This window comes from Glycine soja, chromosome 3, assembly GCF_004193775.1.
Source record: "Glycine soja cultivar W05 chromosome 3, ASM419377v2, whole genome shotgun sequence".
Lineage (NCBI taxonomy): Eukaryota > Viridiplantae > Streptophyta > Magnoliopsida > Fabales > Fabaceae > Glycine > Glycine soja.
In genome coordinates, this window is record NC_041004.1 from 43,372,962 (window position 1) to 43,392,257 (window position 19,296).

At 32.7% G+C, this 19,296-nt stretch overlaps 3 protein-coding genes across 3 annotated transcripts; 1 reads left to right on the plus strand and 2 right to left on the minus strand.

The window, feature by feature from the left end:
- The first annotated feature begins 4,011 nt into the window (after nt 1-4,011).
- LOC114407320 (rho GTPase-activating protein 2-like) lies at nt 4,012-7,108 on the plus strand. Its single transcript, XM_028370379.1, has 4 exons — nt 4,012-4,481; nt 5,348-5,468; nt 5,568-5,918; nt 6,085-7,108. Exons 1-4 carry the CDS (start codon nt 4,165-4,167, stop codon nt 6,697-6,699), a joined length of 1,404 nt encoding a protein of 467 aa, XP_028226180.1. The 5' UTR covers nt 4,012-4,164; the 3' UTR covers nt 6,700-7,108.
- Nucleotides 7,109-8,936: 1,828 nt separating this feature from the next.
- On the minus strand, nt 8,937-9,338 carry LOC114405311. The gene has a single exon (XM_028367903.1). It carries the CDS (start codon nt 9,336-9,338, stop codon nt 8,937-8,939), a length of 402 nt encoding a protein of 133 aa, XP_028223704.1.
- Nucleotides 9,339-13,014: 3,676 nt separating this feature from the next.
- Nucleotides 13,015-17,931, minus strand: LOC114407321 (RNA-binding protein BRN1-like). The gene is made up of 9 exons (XM_028370380.1): nt 17,640-17,931; nt 17,454-17,536; nt 15,827-15,878; nt 15,571-15,696; nt 15,398-15,477; nt 14,172-14,351; nt 13,666-13,999; nt 13,360-13,503; nt 13,015-13,279 (listed from the first exon to the last, which is right to left on the minus strand). The coding sequence occupies exons 1-9, from the start codon at nt 17,806-17,808 to the stop codon at nt 13,152-13,154; spliced, it is 1,296 nt and encodes a 431-aa protein (XP_028226181.1). The 5' UTR covers nt 17,809-17,931; the 3' UTR covers nt 13,015-13,151.
- Nucleotides 17,932-19,296: the final 1,365 nt, after the last annotated feature.

Here is a 19,296-nt window from a genome sequence, read left to right on the forward strand (position 1 = left end):
TGGAGGTAAAAATTTACTAAGTTGCAAATGATTAGGATTTAGGAGGTTATTTAGAAGGTTATTCACAATGATGTAGAGGATTCGAGTTGATCATGCGACCGCTCAATACTCAATTCAAAGTATAGTTTGAGCTCCATGTATGTTGTTTTGTCCCACAAGCAACAACGACAACAAATTAGATGTTAGAAGATATCTATATACGTTAGGTAGTTGTATAAATTGTTCTGGTTGTTATCGTGATCGAATGTCAACGACTAAACTATTGCAAATTTGCAAGCCAGTGCAAAGGATTTAGAAAATTCAGCAACCAAGTCAATCTTATGTATGTCAAAGGCATCGCAAACATTCGTTTCTCCACAAGTTGTTCTTACAAGTTTGTCGTCTATATACTTGTCCCACGGCACATGGTTGCTTAAGACTTCAACTAGGAAATACTCATTTAAATAAATTTATATAAGCTGTCATTAAACTTGATTTTGTTTATAAAAAATCAAATTCATATAAATATATCATTTTATGTCATTTTACAGCTATTTAAATAAATAATTTTATTAAGATCTAAATATATTTTGTATCCTGGCAAATAAAGTGATTTTTGTTTTTAGTCCCTATAATTTTTTTTATTTTTTAATATAAAATAAAATAAAATATTTATGTAATCTGTATATTTTTAATAATAAAAAAAATGTATTTTAAGTATTCATAATTTTAGTTTTTTTATTAATTGTTTTAAAGATCAAATATTTAATTAAAAATAAAATAAAAAAATATATATATGTTTCAAGATAATAAACTATAAATTAGACAAATTAATTTATAATTTATAAGCCATAAAATAATAAAATAATTTTTCATCAAATTTAAAATTATTTAAATGAGCTAGAAAGTAATTTATTTTCTTGCTTTTAATTTATTGATTTTCAAGGGCGTTGGCCCATTGGTTCCCTCTCTTCACTCTTGAGGGAAAGCCGCGTGTTGAAATTTTTAAATAAATAAATAAGTAATCACAAATACCAGAGATTTGAAACAGGGTTACATTTACAGCTAAGCTACAGTACATGAGCATAAAGATGTGTTCAGCAACATTTTAATTTAAAGAAAATTATTGTATATATGCCCAGGAACCCATTCATAGGGCATAGTAGGGCCCTATTATTCGAAAAATATTATGTGTGTATGTACAATTATATATGTTCGTTCAAAACTCGACTTTCTGGTTAGGCCTCTCCAAGGAACAAATTGGTGTTAAAGAACAATTATTTGGAGAGTTCAATTAAATTTTCTTTTTCTCAAACAAAAAAATAGCAAAGTACACGCAAAAACCAAAATCTGAACCTGAAACTTGGGGTTGGGGCAGGGTCCATGGGCCCCTTCAAATAACAAGAGGAGCCGCTCCATTGGCCCTATACTCATTTCATCGACATAAACAATCTTCTCAGTATACGAGGCCTTTGACCAAAATACCACACACATAACGAAAAATCTGTGTTATATAAATTAACCTCGAATTATAAACATTCACCTGAATGATTCTGTATGTGTTTGACTTAACATGTTACCATACATGCAATCCCTATCAGTAGGTTTGATAATGTTATATTTATAGAAAATATAATTGAAAAACAATACGGATGGAATGAGAAGCAAATAAAAAATAAGGGACATTGAAAAAAAATGACTGAAAAATGTGTGACAAGACTTAAATTTATTTATTTATTTTACATATTATAAATGAATGTGCACAAAATGCAATTTTTGTTAAAATATTTTGATCCAATTAGAAGAAAACAAACTCGGTCGGAGACAGAAAACCCACATTTCTACATGCTATTAAGGATTACTTCTTTTTTTGGCTAAGAAAACTTTCATTTTTTACATCTTCCCTTAGTTTTTTTTAATTCAACATCAATCCCTCACCAAAATTAGATAATTTATATAGGTATAAACTGAATAGTCAATGTCAACATGTAAGCTTTTAGAAATCATATATGTTTATTGACCACTATCATATATCAATTGAATTCCTAAAAATACTACCACTGTATTTTAGTCTATGTCCTATTATCAGTGGGTTGAAGCTTTATGGCCCGTCCCATGTCAGTCCCCAAGTGTCTCATCTCAATCCCATGTTAATCTATCTGAGGCATATGGGTCCACAATTACCCAACATAGGGGTAATTGTGTTCTTTTTTATCACGGTTATTTAGGACCCACCCACTTTTATCTTTTCTCGAGACACTAGGCCCTTCAATTCATCAATTGTGAATACTGGGTAGTAGTACTAGACAAAAATAAAACAAAATCGTTCGTGAGTAAGTAGTAGCACCGTGAGCAAATACTTTTCTTATTTTCCTGGGTGGTGCAAAGGTTGTAACGTAAACATTTTATACGTGCATCTCGTTTCTCATAAAGCATTTAGAATCTGGTAAAGATTCATACTAGTTGGACATGCAAAAGTTGTCTCCGATAAGAAGATGAAGCAGCAATTTCCTACACAGCAAGGAAAGTGTTCATAAAAGAACGATCATATTCTTTTACAACGGTCTTCCATAAAATTCGAATTTCGTTGTCAAGGACGGGATGGGATGATGTCTTTCTATGATTTATTGGAATTTGGTAAATTGTCCTTGTGCCAACCACACATCAATCGTCTAAGTATAAAGTACAAGAGCTTAATGATGTTCATAAATTCTAAATTTTCATCATTTTGATGGACAAATCAAATCACTATTAGCGACTTGTGTTGTGTATTAAATGAAAGCACGTTACTGATTTCAGTGATTTTATATCCAAATTATTGAAAGTATGGTAAATAGTTGTACACATGCCAAATTTGATGCCTTAATTTCACATTGATGCATGTTGGGTAATTGTTTTAGCTGGCTCACAAACCAGCAAGTAGCAAACGAGATCACTTTTTCATTTTCATAATAGAAACTATATTGTGAACGAATTCTTTTCCTTTACCCAGGCACTTATGTCAGCCTATGAATTGTTCCCATAAGAATAAGAATATACTGTTCTAATCTTTTAAACCGTTATGCTGTTTTAAGATTTAACAAATAATATTCTGATGACCTTATAGTATTATTTAAGATTCGAACCATATTTGTTTGACATAGTGGAGCGGTAAAAGAAAAAAACAAACTCAGTTTAAAAATGTTAGGAAGATGATTTTTTTATTCATGATTATGCCGATGTTTGAGTACAAAATGCAAGGCGAAAGAGAACAAAATAGCCCATTATTCAAAATTGTCTCCTTTTTGCAGAGTAGTAATGGAAATACCCTTGATAGAGACGAGAAATCATTATCATAGAATTGACATATATGACAGAAGTGTTAGATATACTTTATATACATATAAATTACTTTTTTTTAATAAATTCATTTTAAAAAAATATTACAGTAAATTACCACATTTTAGTTTCTAAATGTTTAAAGTGTTGAGACAAAAGTTTTTAAAACTAAGAAAATTTTAAATAAACATTTGAAAATGTAATTCATCAATCAAATTAATCTAAAATCCCAAAAAAATATGTGTAACTCAAACGATAGTATTAACATGTGTTTAAGAATCAAAATAGCAGTCATAGGTTTAAGTTAGAAACTTAGATAAAATAATTGAAAATTTTAAAAAAATTATTTAAAATTTTCTTATATTTAAGAATTAATATCACAATATTATGTATTTTCAGGCACCAAAATGATGGTTAATTCAAATATTTATTAATGCAACTCTTTTAAGAGAATTTAAAGAAGCAATTGGTTACTAGTATATTAATTATAATTAATCCGAACAAAGGGTGTAGTATAAGAGTTGATTAAAGACAAAGGTGCAGTTAATGTTCAGTGGCAGTTAGTGATAATTGCGTATGGAGAGAAAGGTCAAAAAAGACAGAGTACTGTAGATACATAAAGTTAGCCCCTCAAACAAAAAATTTGAAACGAGTGGCCGTTGGAGTTCAAAGTTCGCAAGACACAGACACACCTACATAACTAGCAAACAACTTCAATGCAACCCAACAAAACCCACATTGCCAAACTCATCCTCAAATTTCAAATCTCTCTCTCTCTCCACTCCCCAATAAAAATCTCTCTCTCCACTCGTGCACTCTAATAGAGAGATAGAGCGTGTGTGTGTGTGTGTTTGAAAGAAGATAAGGATGACAGGGCAAGTGGTGGTGACCAACGGTGGCGGATGCGCTGCTGTCGGGAAGGGCCGGAGAGCCGCCGCCGGCGAAGAGGAGCAGAACCCGGCGTCACCGGTGGCGCTTCTGCTGGCGGCGCTGAGGAAGTCAATGGTGGCCTGCAGCGTGGACAGTCCCGACGATGTAATCTCCGCCGTCCATCATCCCATGGAGATCGGATGGCCCACAAACGTTAAGCATGTTAGTCATGTCACGTTCGATCGCTTCAATGGCTTTCTGGGTCTTCCTCTTGAGTTAGAGGTTCATGTCCCCGCTCCTGTTCCCAGTGCTAGGTACTATTTCTTTCTTCACTTTTTTCAAATGGGCTTCGCTAAAATGCTCAAAGTTTTTTTTTTTTTTTTTCATTTTTGGTACTTAGAGATTTTATCGTTGCTGGGTCTGTTTCCCTCTAAGGAGGTAGGACATTTTTTTTATTTTATTTTTTGTACGAGGTTACCGGTGTTTTTTTTACAGGAGAAAAAATTTTGTTCGATAGGATTACTATAAACTTCAAAGCTGTATATTAGAACTCAAACTCGAGATTGTGCTGGGATTTTATGAAGTAGAGAGTTTGATGGCAAGAAGCTCTTCTACATTTTTACTGTGTGTGTTGACGCTAGATAGATGGAGGAATGCGCGTTATTCTTCGATAAGGTTTTTCAGCCGTTGCGTGAAAGAAAAGTGAAGGAAGGGGGGGGGGGGGGTGGGGGGTGGGGGATGCAATACTAAAAAGTTAGACAGTTGCATTCAAAAGGAAATTAAGCTTTAACCTTTATGATAGTTGCATTAAAAAGCGAATTAATGTTTGCTTTTATTTGCTGAAAAAATTGCATAACGGTAATGTAGGATTTAAAAGTTACCTTATTTTCTTAGGTTTGCCTTTATTTGCTGAAAAAGTACCTAACGGTAATGACGGATTTAAAAGTTATCTTATGTTCTTAGGCTTTTGCGTATACAGTAATACTTCGGAAAATGAAAGCAAGACATTTTTTGCAACTAGTTTGAATCAAGTTTCTTTGATTTGTGTAATTGCAAAGTGAGGAAGCTTGTGAATGTGTTTGGGTTTGGGGTTCATGTATTTTTTCTTTCCTAAACCTCATCTAGCAAGATTATATATCTTCATCCATATGCTAATCTGATTTTCTATCATCAATTGCAGTGTTAGTGTGTTTGGCGTCTCAGCAGAATCAATGCAGTGTTCCTATGATTCAAAAGGAAACAGCGTCCCCACTATTCTACTGCTAATGCAAGATCGATTATACTCACAGGATGGCCTAAAGGTAGGTACCAATATTATGATATACTTTGTCATTTGAGCCATTGACTATGATTGGGTCATTGACTATCATTTTTGTTGTCTCTTCTCAATAAATTTTCAGGCTGAAGGCATATTTCGCATTAATCCAGAAAACAGTCAAGAGGAGCATTTGAGGGAGCAGTTGAATAAGGGCATTGTGCCAGATGACATTGATGTCCACTGTTTGGCAGGCCTAATTAAAGCATGGTTCAGGGAACTTCCTTCAGGAGTGCTAGATGGACTTTCCCCTGAGCAAGTTCTTGAGTGCAACACAGAAGAAGAATCTGTTGAGCTTGTGAAACAGCTAAAGCCAACTGAATCAGCCTTGCTCAACTGGGCTATTGATCTCATGTCTGATGTTGTAGCAGAAGAAGATTATAACAAAATGGATGCAAGAAACATTGCTATGGTTTTTGCTCCAAATATGACTCAGGTATGTTACATGTATGCTTAATGAGCTCATATTTTAATTATACATGTAACATCTTTACTATGACGTTGTTACTTGTTACCATTAGCATGTATTCATATGATGATAACTATGCAAACTGGAAATCTAGTATTTTTTATTCACATATTTTATTTTTCTCTTGAAACAGATGTCTGATCCACTAACTGCTCTGATGCATGCGGTCCAAGTGATGAATTTACTAAAGACCCTAATATTGAAGACACTTAGAGAACGCGAAGAAACAGCTGCAGCAGGATATTCACCTATGTCATCTCTTTCATCTGATCATCAGTCTGAGGATGACTATGATAGTCAGCAAGAAATGGATACCAGTGGTGAATTGAGAGAGACCAAGTCAGATGATGATCATGATCATGATGTTAACTACAGTCATGCCAGTGAAGAAGAAGGGGAAGCTGATGCATCAGTAAGCGATATAGTGGAATGCTTCTTGAAGCGTTTGGATGAGAAAACAAAAAGATTCTCAGAAGAACCTGCAGGGTATTTGCAAGAGAAGTTAGAGAGCCCCAAGAGTTGCTCCGGCTACAACTTGGAATCTGCTTTAACATTTACTGATATCAAAACTGTGGATTCGTGCTCGAGTCCCTCCTATGAAAATGACTCAAGAACAACTTTGACTGCTGAGGAATCAAATGCTGACACAAGTAGTCCATCAATAGAAAGTACAAGCACCAATGATGTGGAGATGATTGATAAGTTTACAGATTCCGTTTCACTAGTTCCACTGTTTGCATCTAGTTAAGAACTGAGTGTATTTTTTAAGCAGTGTTTAAGTACCTTGTTTTAGATTTTGTCCCTACCAGCAGGGTTGCTTGTGTAAATTAATATGTTACACGGTGTAGGAAGTGTTTGTTGTAGATTGTGAGCAGTGGTTATGTTCAGTTTAGGGCTGAATTTGACCTGATTCTGTATGTCCCAGTACTAGATGGGATGGGTATTTGAGGGAGTAGCTAAGTGTATTTTCTAATTTCACATAGGTGGGAACATGGAAGTTGTATGCATTGATGAATTCTTAGGGAATAGGGAGATTGGTTTAGAATGAAATGGTGCTTGCTTTGTTCGTATCTGTGCATGACCAAAATTTGGTGATAATGTATGTATTCCGATTACATTACTGGTAGATAAATGTTGAATTCCTTTCACAGTAGTAACATGATTCGAATGCCATATATTATATCACCCTCTATTCTTGTGGGAAAAACAGCATACAATAAGCATTGAATTTGGAAACACACAAAAGCACACATCACAAAGAACTGTTGTGTGGTTCAATACTTTTTTAACCTGCACTCGTGGAAATATCACAATAAATATATCTTTATAAAATTACTTATTTGATTTTTATAGTTACATAATTTTTTATACTTTAGTTCTTACACATACAAGCCATTTGTTTTAGCCTCTATTTAATTTTTTTAATTCATTTTAGCATGTCCAAAATTGTAGGGACTATAATGAAATAAAAAGTGTATGCGTAGATATTAAAATGAATAATATCTAAGAATAAAAACTAGAACTAAATATTTTCCAAGTATTGAGATCAAATGAGTGATTAAAACATATATTCACTCCAAGTGTTAAATCACCCTATAAACTAAGTATCCACACACATGAGTAATAAAAAGTTATAAATAACTCTTCAAAAAACTCCTCTTATTAGTTAGTGATGGGTTGTGGCTTCTTCTCATAATAAATAAGTGTCAATTTATTATTCTCACAATTTCAACATCTTTGAAGTACTTCATTCAAAGATCAATGTAGACTCTGAGTCAAATATTAAATTTCATCAATTTACAATACACTGGAAATTTAAGTTGACTTTTTCAACAATTTTTTAATCGATAATGTGAAGAGCCTCCCCTTTAAGAAACATTAGAGCAACTCCAAAAGAGTTGGTTATCTTTGTTCATGGAACAGAAAGTATTGTGTTAGTTATCTTTGTTCAAATTTCATGGGGGTAATAATACCAGGTAATATTTATGAGGTTAATTCTATTGTGAAAAATTTGAATTTTCCGTCATACCAGGTAATAATATAAGGTTAAATTGTGAGTTGGACAGCAATTGATTTTCAACTATTCTGAAGATGACATATTATATTGCAATTATCATTCACTAACCCAATTCATGAATGTCCACCAACTTGACCAAATAAAATACACTTTTTTTAATGCTAACACATTGATACTAGCATTTAATAATGTGTGAAATTTGAATGGTCCATCATCGTACCTGGTAATAATATAATAGTAAACTGAGTTGGACCGTAATTGATTTTCTATTATCCTGAAGATCACATATTATGTTGCAATTATTATTAACTAAAAACTTCAGAAGTTCACCAAGATAATCGGTGGGCCTAAACTAAACTCAAAACCTTCTTACCCATAAAGCCTGCTTCACCCCTGTGCCATGCTTCCCCAGATAAAAAAAAGTCACTGAAGAAAACCAAGGGTATTTTACAGTACTCAATTTTCCCGAATCTCCTTGAGGACCTTAACCGGGATAGGTGATCAACTGAAATTCAAAGATAACTGAATCAAACAATTCTGTAGCAAAATTATACTGTACAAGAGTATATGCTACATAATCAAAGCTATAATAAGTAAAAGGCAATTGTTGAATAATATAAAATATTATTCCACGATGTATTAACCAACATATCAAATATTTGACAAGAAATTCAGGTAAGAAGGTATTAGAATGAAGTTGTAATCTATGTATGTATGTTCCACGATGAATTGGGGAGCGATTACAGGAAAGACGCATGAACCTTATTGTGGTGTGAACAAATTAGTTTATTAGGCATACATACAATTGAAAGCTTTTATCTTTTAGACAAGTTTAATAGACCCCCATCTTTGTTAAAAGAAAAAAGAATATATACTGGCGAAGCTAAGCAGCCCCTATGAAGTTTCTTCATACTCGTGAAGCCAGAACATTATTGATTCAGAAAATAAAGAAGTTCCAACAAACATAATCAAGATGCCAAGCAAGCTTCCCAGAAAAGCCTGTTCTTTTCCATCTCATCCACAAATTCTTGGCCAGAATCATCAGACACACATGACTTCTGGTGTTGCTGCATCTCATCATCATCACAATATGAAGTTCCATGATGAATAACATCATCTTTCTTCTCGTCTTCAGCATCATCATCATCATTATTCCAGGACTCATCATATCCATTGAGTTCATCAGCAGCATTACAAGTCTCAGAATCATCATAGATGCAAGATTGAGCATCATCATCTGCTCTGCCAATTTCATAAGCATGTTCACCCATAGCAAAGGGGTTCCAATCAGCTTCAGAGTCACCACTGGCCTCAATAAGCATGTAAGAAGAAGAAGAGACATCACAAGGGCTATTCTTCATCATGTCCATCGACCTTGTAGCTACCAAGAAGGAATGTTTTGCTTTTTATGCCTTGAAAATTTTTGCAACTGTTGTACCCAACACAATACAAGGGCTTCTCCAAGCCACTCAAATAGTAGTGAAATCGAAAGGCAAAAACTTTTGGGGTGTCTTGTTTGATACTTTATACTTTTTGTGACAGTGACGGGGCAATCTTTCTATAAGACTTGGCCTCTCTACCATATGGAAGTAACTAGTCAATAATCATTACTAAAGGAGAAGGATTTGCCCCAAATTTGTTATGGTCTTCTAGAGGGATAGCAACTAGTCCAATAGCAATAGAGACATGTTCCAACACACTTCTAGAAGAAATCCAAGATAATGAATGAAACATAAATGGGAACTATCTTCATAGCCACGTTTTTTATTATTATTAATTTCAGTATACATGATATCTTAAACCCTTCAGGATATAGCTTTTGACTCTATCAGCCCCTAGGTGTCAAAATTCATGGCTCTCTCTAGTTAAGTTGGATCTATGTGTATGACCTTTTTACAAAATTATTGAATTTTGTTCCTAGGTGTTGAAATTTTCTTTTTCGGCTGTGCCTGTTTTTCATGTGGGGTTTGTTTTCAAATTACCTCAAAAGTAACGGTTATTATGTTCTAATATCATCTTGGAATTTTTTGTACAAGTCCAATACGAGAGTTTGAATTGGTTTGGATCTGTATCAAACATGGGAAGCGTTTGTTTAAAAGATTATTGGTCTTATCGTGTTAATCATTTTAGAAAATTAGACATTGTTAGTTGAAGTTTAAAGACTAAGCTATTATTAAGGCAAAAATTAAGTACTAAGTTGTTTGTGACATTCTCCAATCTACCTTAGGTTGGTGTGTAGGCTTATTTTGTTGTCATAATATTCGAACACGTCGTTATGGGCTGCATGAAACTTAAGGCAGCCAGGTTAGAAAAATCTTTGGTCACTTTTGACCTCTGTTGCGCTTCCCAAATCCCAATTGCACCACAAGGAAAAGACTTCAATATAAGGAACTAATCTGCCGCGGGAAAAAGAGAACGGGGTTGGTAGTAGCTTATACCAGATTAAAAAAAGTAACATAAAAAGCTAAAAGAAGACACCCTGTGATTCACGGTAAACAATTGAACTTGACATAAGAACTGTTAAATGAAGTAATAAACTAATTAATGAAGTATCCATTGAAAGGAAATTATCATCATTGAGTTGTTCTACATCTGTGAATTAATAAGATTCGCTGTTCCGGTTGTCATGCTTGCATCAGATTCTACTTTCAGTTTCTTCGGGATACGAAGAAATGAAATATTATACGGAAAAAATGAAAAGTGTAAAATCTTTTTTTGAATGTATAATTTCAATCAACTATGTGTTTTATAATTATTTCTTTTTGGTTTTTGTTTTCTTTTGGTATATAATAAAAATTAGATGTGTGATTATCTGAACTTTTTATCCACCCACACCCTATCCAAAGGTTTTTCATTTTGTCTTTCAAAAAATTATGTAGACAGCATTTTCCTTTTAGAAAAAAAAAATGGCCGTAAAACATCAAGTAGGCAACGTGGGTGTGGTTATTGAATCAGGTTAGGAAGAAATTAATTAAACAAAATGGGACCATGGTTGGTGGGTTATTAAAAGGAAAAGGAAAGTTATGATAATCGGCAAGCTTGACTTTTGTGGAAGGCACTAGGCAGCCAGCATACATCTATGAAGCGTGTGGGCAATTGTCAATGCCATCAGCAAAACCTAAGATGCCTTAATCAAGTTTATGGTGTTCCTGATTTATGCCTGCATAGGATGATTAAAATAGAATGCATATCCTTCAAATTAACAGTAGATTATACTGATTTATGTATAGCTGTTTAAATCATATAGTATATTTTTCTTTAACTTTAAAAGCCTAAATTTTCTTATATATACAAACTACAAACAGGTGAAATATGTGTTTGATTTAGTCATTTCTCACTTTTCAATGCACTTAATGGGTTATCCTTAGTCTATTTAAATATAGTTGAATTGTTTTGAATTGTTTTTTTAGAGGGAATATAGTTTAATTGTCAACAACATTAAATATTTAAAGAATTATCTCATCAGTACTTTCTCTCTACAACTTTTAATATCACTTATATCTAATTTTGAATAAATTAATGTTCAATAATATTTTTTTGAAGATAAAATTATTTATTTAAAATAAAATTAATATTGTTGAATTATACTAAAAAGTACTTAATAATTAATTTAAAATATTTAAGAGTTTAATGATCATATTATTTTTATATTATCATTCAATCACAAATCATCGTTAGAATGACTATTAAAATATATATTATAAAAGTCTACAAACTCATTATACATAATTAAATATAATCAAATGACAGTGTAAAATTATTTTAGATTATTAATACATAACCTTTTTTACTCAATATTTAATAAATATATAATTATAATTTAGAATTTAAAAAGTTAAGTTTAAAGTATAAGTATTATAAATATTATAAAATATCCAAATTCTATTTAATATATTATTTACTCATTTTAATAATGTAAATTAAAAATATAATTGATATTTATTTATTGTAAAATAATAATTTAAAACAAATTAAGACTTTAAATTGGAAAGTCAGTAAAATAATGAAAAAAATAGTATTTTAAGATGAGTTGGATTAACTTAAAAAAAATAATTAGTTGGACTTAGTAAGTTAATTAAAAGCTCTTTTTTTTTCAAGTTTTGCTCTATGAAGATTATTAACACATAATTAATTACTTTTAATAAATTGAGTATCTTTACCTTATTATATAAATATTAAAGTTCAAATAAGATTTAATAATTTAATTCATTGATTTAAACAATTAAACAAAAGCAAACAACAAACAACATGCGGTATCAAAAACTGCAGATCCACTAACAGATCCCTCGGAGGAGGAACATACAAAATGAAAAACGAGGCACAGTGAGAAGATTCCTCCTGATTAGAAAACCAATCAGTGCAAACATGAACCTCACAGCAATTACGGCCCAAAAAGAGAAGAATCAGATTCGAAGAGAATTATTATATCAAAATTAATTGTTATTAGAAATTTTAATGTTATATATATGATATTAATTATTTTTATAATATAATTAATTTATTAGTTCAGTTGGTTAAAATACCATATTAATAATATAAAAATCACATATTTAATCATTGATCTTAACTTATTTCATAGTTCAAATAAATTAGGCAACAATTGTATATTTAATTTAGTTCAAATAAATTAAGCAAAAACACTTTCTAAACTCCCCCTTAAATCCTTAATGCATAATGGCAATGCAATACGACCACAATAAAAATCGAACCAAATTTTTTTATAGATCTATCCCAAGCCCCACTATTAATTCAATGTTGCATCTCAAATTTTGTAATAAAAGTACACATTTATTTTACGTGCCACGTGTTTCGTCTTATTGGAACATTGTTACTTTGAGAATAGATCAATGTTGCTTACAATTGGTTAGTACAGTCAGCGACGAACAGTGGCTGGGGTAAACAAATTCCTCACTACATGTACAAAATTGTACACAAGAAAATACAGTTAAATCCGTAAAGCGTTACTGTCTACGGGAGCCAAACAAAACGTTATCCTCACATCCTGGACCTGGGTGGAACTATAAAAAAGATTATACAATCAAGAGATGTTGAGGGAAAAATCAATAAATTAATAATCAATGTCTAATTGAACTTTCATGTTACAACAAATTACAAATTGTATTAACATCAGATGGGTCATGAATTACAATGTGAATTGTACAAAATTCCATTGTTCAGCTTCATCAGTAAGGTTTACCCTGTTTGTTATCCCTCTTAAGCTGGACCTTTAATTTCTTACCTCCTAATTGGCATCCATTCATCATACTGATGGCAGATTGAGCAGCCTCTGGGGTATCATAACTTACAAACCCTGCAAATTCAAGCTCATCATCAAACACAAGCTCCACACAAAACCCATCAAAGTCATTAATAAACGGAGCATAAGCTTACCAAAACATTTGCTAACACCGGTTGCTTTATCAACAAAAACTTTAGCACTCAAAACTCTACCAAATGGTTGAAAAGCAGTAGCAAGCTCTTGATCTCCAAATTCTTGAGGTATGTGATAAATAAATAAGTTGGCACCAGGTGGTCCTGAGTCAGAAAATAAAAAAAATAATAATTAGAAATAGAATTTTCAAAATAACATTTCTTGTTGTAAAGTAAAGAGTGATGGTTAAACATAAATATACGTGTATCAAGCATAAATGAACACAATCATTTATACTTGAGCACACATAAGATTTAGATAACAACCTTCAGCCTGACCCCCAGAATTTTTGCTGGCACCTGAAGATGCAGCATGGTTGTTATTTCCACTGGCAGGTGAAACTGAACCAGGAGAAGTATTCATGGGCCTTGGACTAATCATTCCTGTAGGATATGCCATAGGATGTTGTAGACCTGGCACAGCAGGATAAGAGCCAACATAACTTGCAGGAGGCACATGATAGTTTCTAGGGTTCATATTGGGGCCAAGATCAGGCCGTAATGCATTTCCTTGATTCATGTGAGGCATCATATTATGGTAACCGTGTTGACTCTGCATCGGTGGCATGCGGTACGGCATCAGCCCATAACCTACAGGAGCCTATCAAGAGAAAATGATTAGCATCACAAATATCTTATGAAGAAGTTAAGCATGGAAACTAACATTAATACACAAATGCAATGGTTTCTGATTGGAAGACATAATTATGCAGAATAAAGACTGCAAGGATTAAGAAGAAAAAAAGCTAAAAAATAGTCCTGATAGAACTAACCTGATAACCATATCCATTATACGGAGGAACATAACTCATAGGCAAGGCTCCAAACAATGATGGGTGCTGAGAATCAGTATGTGGTACATTAGAAGCTTGGGACTGTGCTTTCTGAGCTCTTCGAGCTTGTCTTTCCTTTTCAGTATCAGCCCATTTGACAACTAAGGGAACACTTGAACCCTATGGAAGACAACAAATATCATATTGCAAATATCTGAATTAATATACTTGTCGAGTTAGCAATATCAGTGACTTTGTCATGTATGAGTGGAGAAACATATCAAGCAAACAAAAGCCAATGACTTCAGCGCTATACAAAAATGTCTAGATGAAGCTTCGTATTTGATAGGTAATCTCACTGGAAGATTAGTTGCCAAGAGGAAATGTGATTTTTTAGTAAATCCTAATCCAATTAGTTGTGAACAAATGAGGTGCAAGTTTATGAGCTTTAATTCAAATATTTTATATATTTTGTATATATTGTCATTATATATATGTTGATGGAAACCATGCATAAGGGATTGTGCATTTGAAACAACCCCAATCTTGAGATTTATTCAGCTTGGGCACATTTTATTGCAAGCATATAATGAGCATCACAAGCAATAGCTTGAGTTCCCCTTTCCAAGCTTGGATCCAGTTCGAGCCTGCCATATAAATAATGAGTCAAGCCTGAGCCTGAGCATCATCTTATACAAACCAATGTAGGGAACAAAGGCAGTCTTAGATTTACAAATTGAGACAACAATAAAAAAAATTGAAATAATAAGTATTTGTGCATCTACAATGAAATCTGAGACACATGATTAAATGTTCACGTCCCTCACCAACAGGATTTCGTGGCTGAATGCCGCTTGAAGATCCAAAATACTGCAAACACCATTTACAACTAAAATTGTAATTGAGTTTAAAGGCATGCACTTTTCCATTCTACCACAAACAAGGAACCAAAAACATGTTTTGAATCTAAAATAGTCCATGTCTACGCATACATTGCATCAGCAAAATTAACATAGTACAACTAAATTGCTAAATATTATCAATCAGCTAACAATATACTTTCATCCTATCCTGTACATCAAATCTAATTCTTTCCTTCCCTCCATTAATAAAGTATGTAATAGCTGAAACTTTTTAACACATTCATTATATACTCAAACAACTGCACCAGTACCAAATTAAAAGATGTGTTAAAAATTCTGGCGATGGTTTTAGTAAACACTGACCTCCATTTTATGCTTTCCATTGATTGCCTCCAAAGCAGTAAGAGCCTGTTCTTTGGTTTCATACTTCAAAAATGCACAACCTACCACAAAATAAGAGAACTATGAATAACTCTTTGCAGTTAAGAAACACCAAGGCCTTAAATAAAGGATTGATTAATGTGTGAAATCAGCACCTTTACTCGTTTGCTGAGAGCCTCTTAAAATTTGTAAATCCTTTATAGTTCCATACTTGGAGAAAAGAGCAGATATTTCAACTTCAGAAACATTCTTTGGAAGCATGCCAATGAAGAGTTTGTGTTCTAGATTCAAGGGCCACAAAAAAACACTTATCAAGGCATGACCTTAATATAGCACAAAGCAATTCTTGCACATGCAAAGAAATTTATCAGCTGAACAAAATTTTCATTAAATAATAAAAACATTTTATACCTAATCTTTCCAACTCCCCATCTGCATACTTCACTTGTAATGGACTAGATGCCTGAATTGGACACAGAAAAACAGGATGTTCCAAATCAGAATGAGAATAGTATCATATCACATGGTTACTAAAGCAATAACTTCCTCAACATTATTACCAAGGCTTTGGAGTTTGGATTACCAATATATAAAAAATTCAATTTTTTTCAGTTTTTTACTTTTTATGCATATTTAGATCACAAAAGATGCTACCATTTACCAAGAGTCTCATGGGCAGAGACAATAAGGCTGCTGCATCAATACTTTATAAAATGAACCTCTCAGCCCCCCTCCCCACCCCACCCCCAAAAAATAAAAAATTCCAAAAGGAGCTCGGGGAAAGAAAATTGGATATCAAATTGAATAATTTTAGAAAGGTAAGATATTTTATTTTCAATTCTGCATACCTAGCAGAAATATTACATATGTGAATGGGCGCAAGTGCTTAATTGTTAGTGCATGTTAGATTCAGACCAAACCAATATCGATTACTACGAATATAATGACTTAAGAAAATATACCAGTGTAAAACACTCTGTTACCCGTTATGGAATGCTTATGCAGCAAGTGGTGGAAACAGCACGAATCTTTTTTAAAACAAAATAAAAAACATACCCTTAAATTCTCAACCTTAAAGGGTAACAAGAATTGTAATAACCCAGCACTTTGAAAATGAATGAAAGTTTACATGATGCATCCACTCACATTGCAAGAAATGTATTTATTAATTAATTACAAAATGTGATAAGTCAAATGCACAATTAGAGCCTCTCCGATGCATAGTTGTTTAGATGAATTACTAATCATAATTTTGTGGGTCTTACAATTCCACATAGATTTAAACACTCTACATGAAACTTCACTCCAATGCTAAGATTGTTGAAGTGAGTGATTAACTTAATTTAGTGGGTCCTACAATGCTTGAAAAATATTCTATTTATGGTATAAATTTATTAAACAACGGTTGTTTATATAAGCAAAGTCATGTCATCTGCTTCAGCGGGAAAAAAGGTTAAACAACGTTGCTTAGAATTAAACAACTCATATCAGTACTTCCATTCGAGATGCTCTTGTAAGTAAAATAAATGGATATATCACAATAATGAAAAATAGTTCATAAAATTGAATTCTATATTCATTCATTAATTTGTTTTTCTGTTCAATATAACAGTGACACTTTATAAACTCAACCACACCCCATGTCCCCAAAAAACAAAAAAAAAATCCATCCGACCAAAATTGATTTTCATCAAAATCCAAACTTACAAATACAAATAAGCCCCGGAGAGGAGAAAATACAGCACAATGCAAAACACTTAAAAGCTGTTAAGATTGAGTTGATTCAGTTACCCCAAATATAGTAAGTAGCACCGCATAAATTGCTAGAATTAGACACATGTTATTGCCCAATTAAAACACTCACTCATTCCCAACAAACACTCGTCAGCGTCAATCAATAACTAGTATTATAGCATTCAAATCACACCATTCCATTAAAACGCATCCATCACATTCAACACAAGAACAAACAAAATTTATTAAAATAAAAATAAGAAATAATAAAGATAAAAGCAGCAGCACCAAGTAAAGTACCAACCCCGGGTAACGTCCTTTTATTGTGACACGCATTGACGGCCTTATCCGCCTCCTCCCTTGACGGACAAATTACGAAGCAACAACCTGCGAGGCGAAACGGAAAATTAGGGTTGGAAGAAGCGAGACAAGTGGCGCACGCTCGAGAACAATAGTAATGTCCGAGAATACGAGATTGGAATTATGGTACCTCGGGAAGCACGAGTCGCTTTGTCTTTGATTATGTTGACTTCGTCGACGAGCGCGAACTCCTTGAACATTGCAAGCAGTTCGGGTTCGGTCATGTGCTTCGGCACTTGCCCTACGAACAGCTTCACACTTTCCTCGCTAGATTTACTCTCTTCCTTCCCTTCCGCCATTACCGTACCAATCAATGCTTCTCTCAGATTTGGATTTAATCGAACTAATTTTGGGTTCCGTATTGGGATTCAGATGCCAAACTTGAACCTGGATCTTCAACTCGTTGTGTAAAACAATAATAATACAATTTTAATTATTATAAGCTTCCATTAACGACATGGTTCTCATGTTTTTTTACCGTTTTGCCACTACGTACAGCTGGTACTCCTCCCTACTACTAGTTGAGTCCTGTTTCCCTGCCTTTCTGTCTTCCGTGCACTTCACTTCTGGAATTTTTATTATTATATAAAATATAAATTATATTATAATCGAAGTTCGTAATAAATAAACATTTTCAATGTATGAATTATATTTTAAATTTATAATAAATAATTTAAATTGTAAAATAAGATTTTTTTGACCTATCTATTTTTTATAAAAAAAAATTTATCGAGATTTAATTTAAAGGTAAAAATTCATGATGAAAAATTGAAAGAGATAATTAGTAAAGAAAATCAAATATATAGATAAAATATAAATAAAAAGGAGAATTAAGAGAATATTGAAATGTCTAATTTTGAGAATAGTGAAAGTTTTAGAAGTTATCGGACTTATTAAAAGTAAACGAATTTAATTTGAATATATTAATAAAAAGAACAAAAAAAAATAGTACTTCTGCTAGACTACTAGTGATTGATTATGGTCAGCACATGCAACTTGAATGTTTTTTGTTGACTTGTGGTTTGTGTGTGTGAATGTAGTTTGACTTAATTAAATGTTTGTGACTGGGTGATGGGATCGGATATCTATCTGAATTTCGTATTTTCCGTGTTAGATGCGTAAATTTTTATCTGTTTTTCAAAAACAGTGATGTATGAATGAATTTCTATAACATGCAGTGATAATATGATATGGCTGATATGTACTATTCCGATGAGGTTCATTTACTAAGCAAGGTGGGTTTAGTTGAATAAAAATAATTGAAGTGATAATATGATATGCACATTATTGCGAATATTGTGCAGTCCAAGGTGCGTTTTATTGAAGGGAAAAAAAGTTTATCTTAAAGGAAGCAAGTTATTTTTAAGAAAATATGAAGTATAATTACGTTGTTTTGTTAGAAGCTTTGATATTCATTTAATTGTTTTTAATACAAAATATTATCAAGTCATGATAATATAGAACATCATCAAAGCAAATCACTCTATATATTTTTAACGATTAAGTATATATTTAAACTTTTTAAGAGACAAATTAAAATTAATCATGCATGCTTCTTTTAACTCTATTGATAATTTGAAAACAGGGGGACATCAATAGTTTTCTTAGGAAAAAAAGAAAATTGCCCGGAGTGGCTCTATTGGTCAGGATGAGGTTAGGGGAAAAGTGAAAGAAGTGATTACGTCAATTCAATTCAATCTTATTCAAATGCAGAATGAGGCAAGGTATAATGTAGTTTGACTTATTCTTAATTCCGTTTGTTCTCATTTCTTTTGTCTTTTTTTCCC

Excerpts from the sequence above, each read along its gene's own strand:
- LOC114407320 (XM_028370379.1), top strand. The coding sequence starts at position 4,165 with ATGACAGGGCAAGTGGTGGTGACCAACGGTGGCGGATGCGCTGCTGTC. Across the intron at positions 5,469-5,567 it reads ACTCACAGGATGGCCTAAAG|GCTGAAGGCATATTTCGCAT; the intron begins GTAGGTACCAAT and ends ATAAATTTTCAG. Across the intron at positions 5,919-6,084 it reads TTGCTCCAAATATGACTCAG|ATGTCTGATCCACTAACTGC; the intron begins GTATGTTACATG and ends CTCTTGAAACAG.
- LOC114407321 (XM_028370380.1), bottom strand. The coding sequence starts at position 17,808 with ATGGCGGAAGGGAAGGAAGAGAGTAAATCTAGCGAGGAAAGTGTGAAG. Across the intron at positions 15,697-15,826 it reads TGGGGAGTTGGAAAGATTAG|AACACAAACTCTTCATTGGC; the intron begins GTATAAAATGTT and ends CCTTGAATCTAG. Across the intron at positions 15,478-15,570 it reads CTCTCAGCAAACGAGTAAAG|GTTGTGCATTTTTGAAGTAT; the intron begins GTGCTGATTTCA and ends ATTTTGTGGTAG.
- LOC114405311 (XM_028367903.1), bottom strand. The coding sequence starts at position 9,338 with ATGGACATGATGAAGAATAGCCCTTGTGATGTCTCTTCTTCTTCTTAC.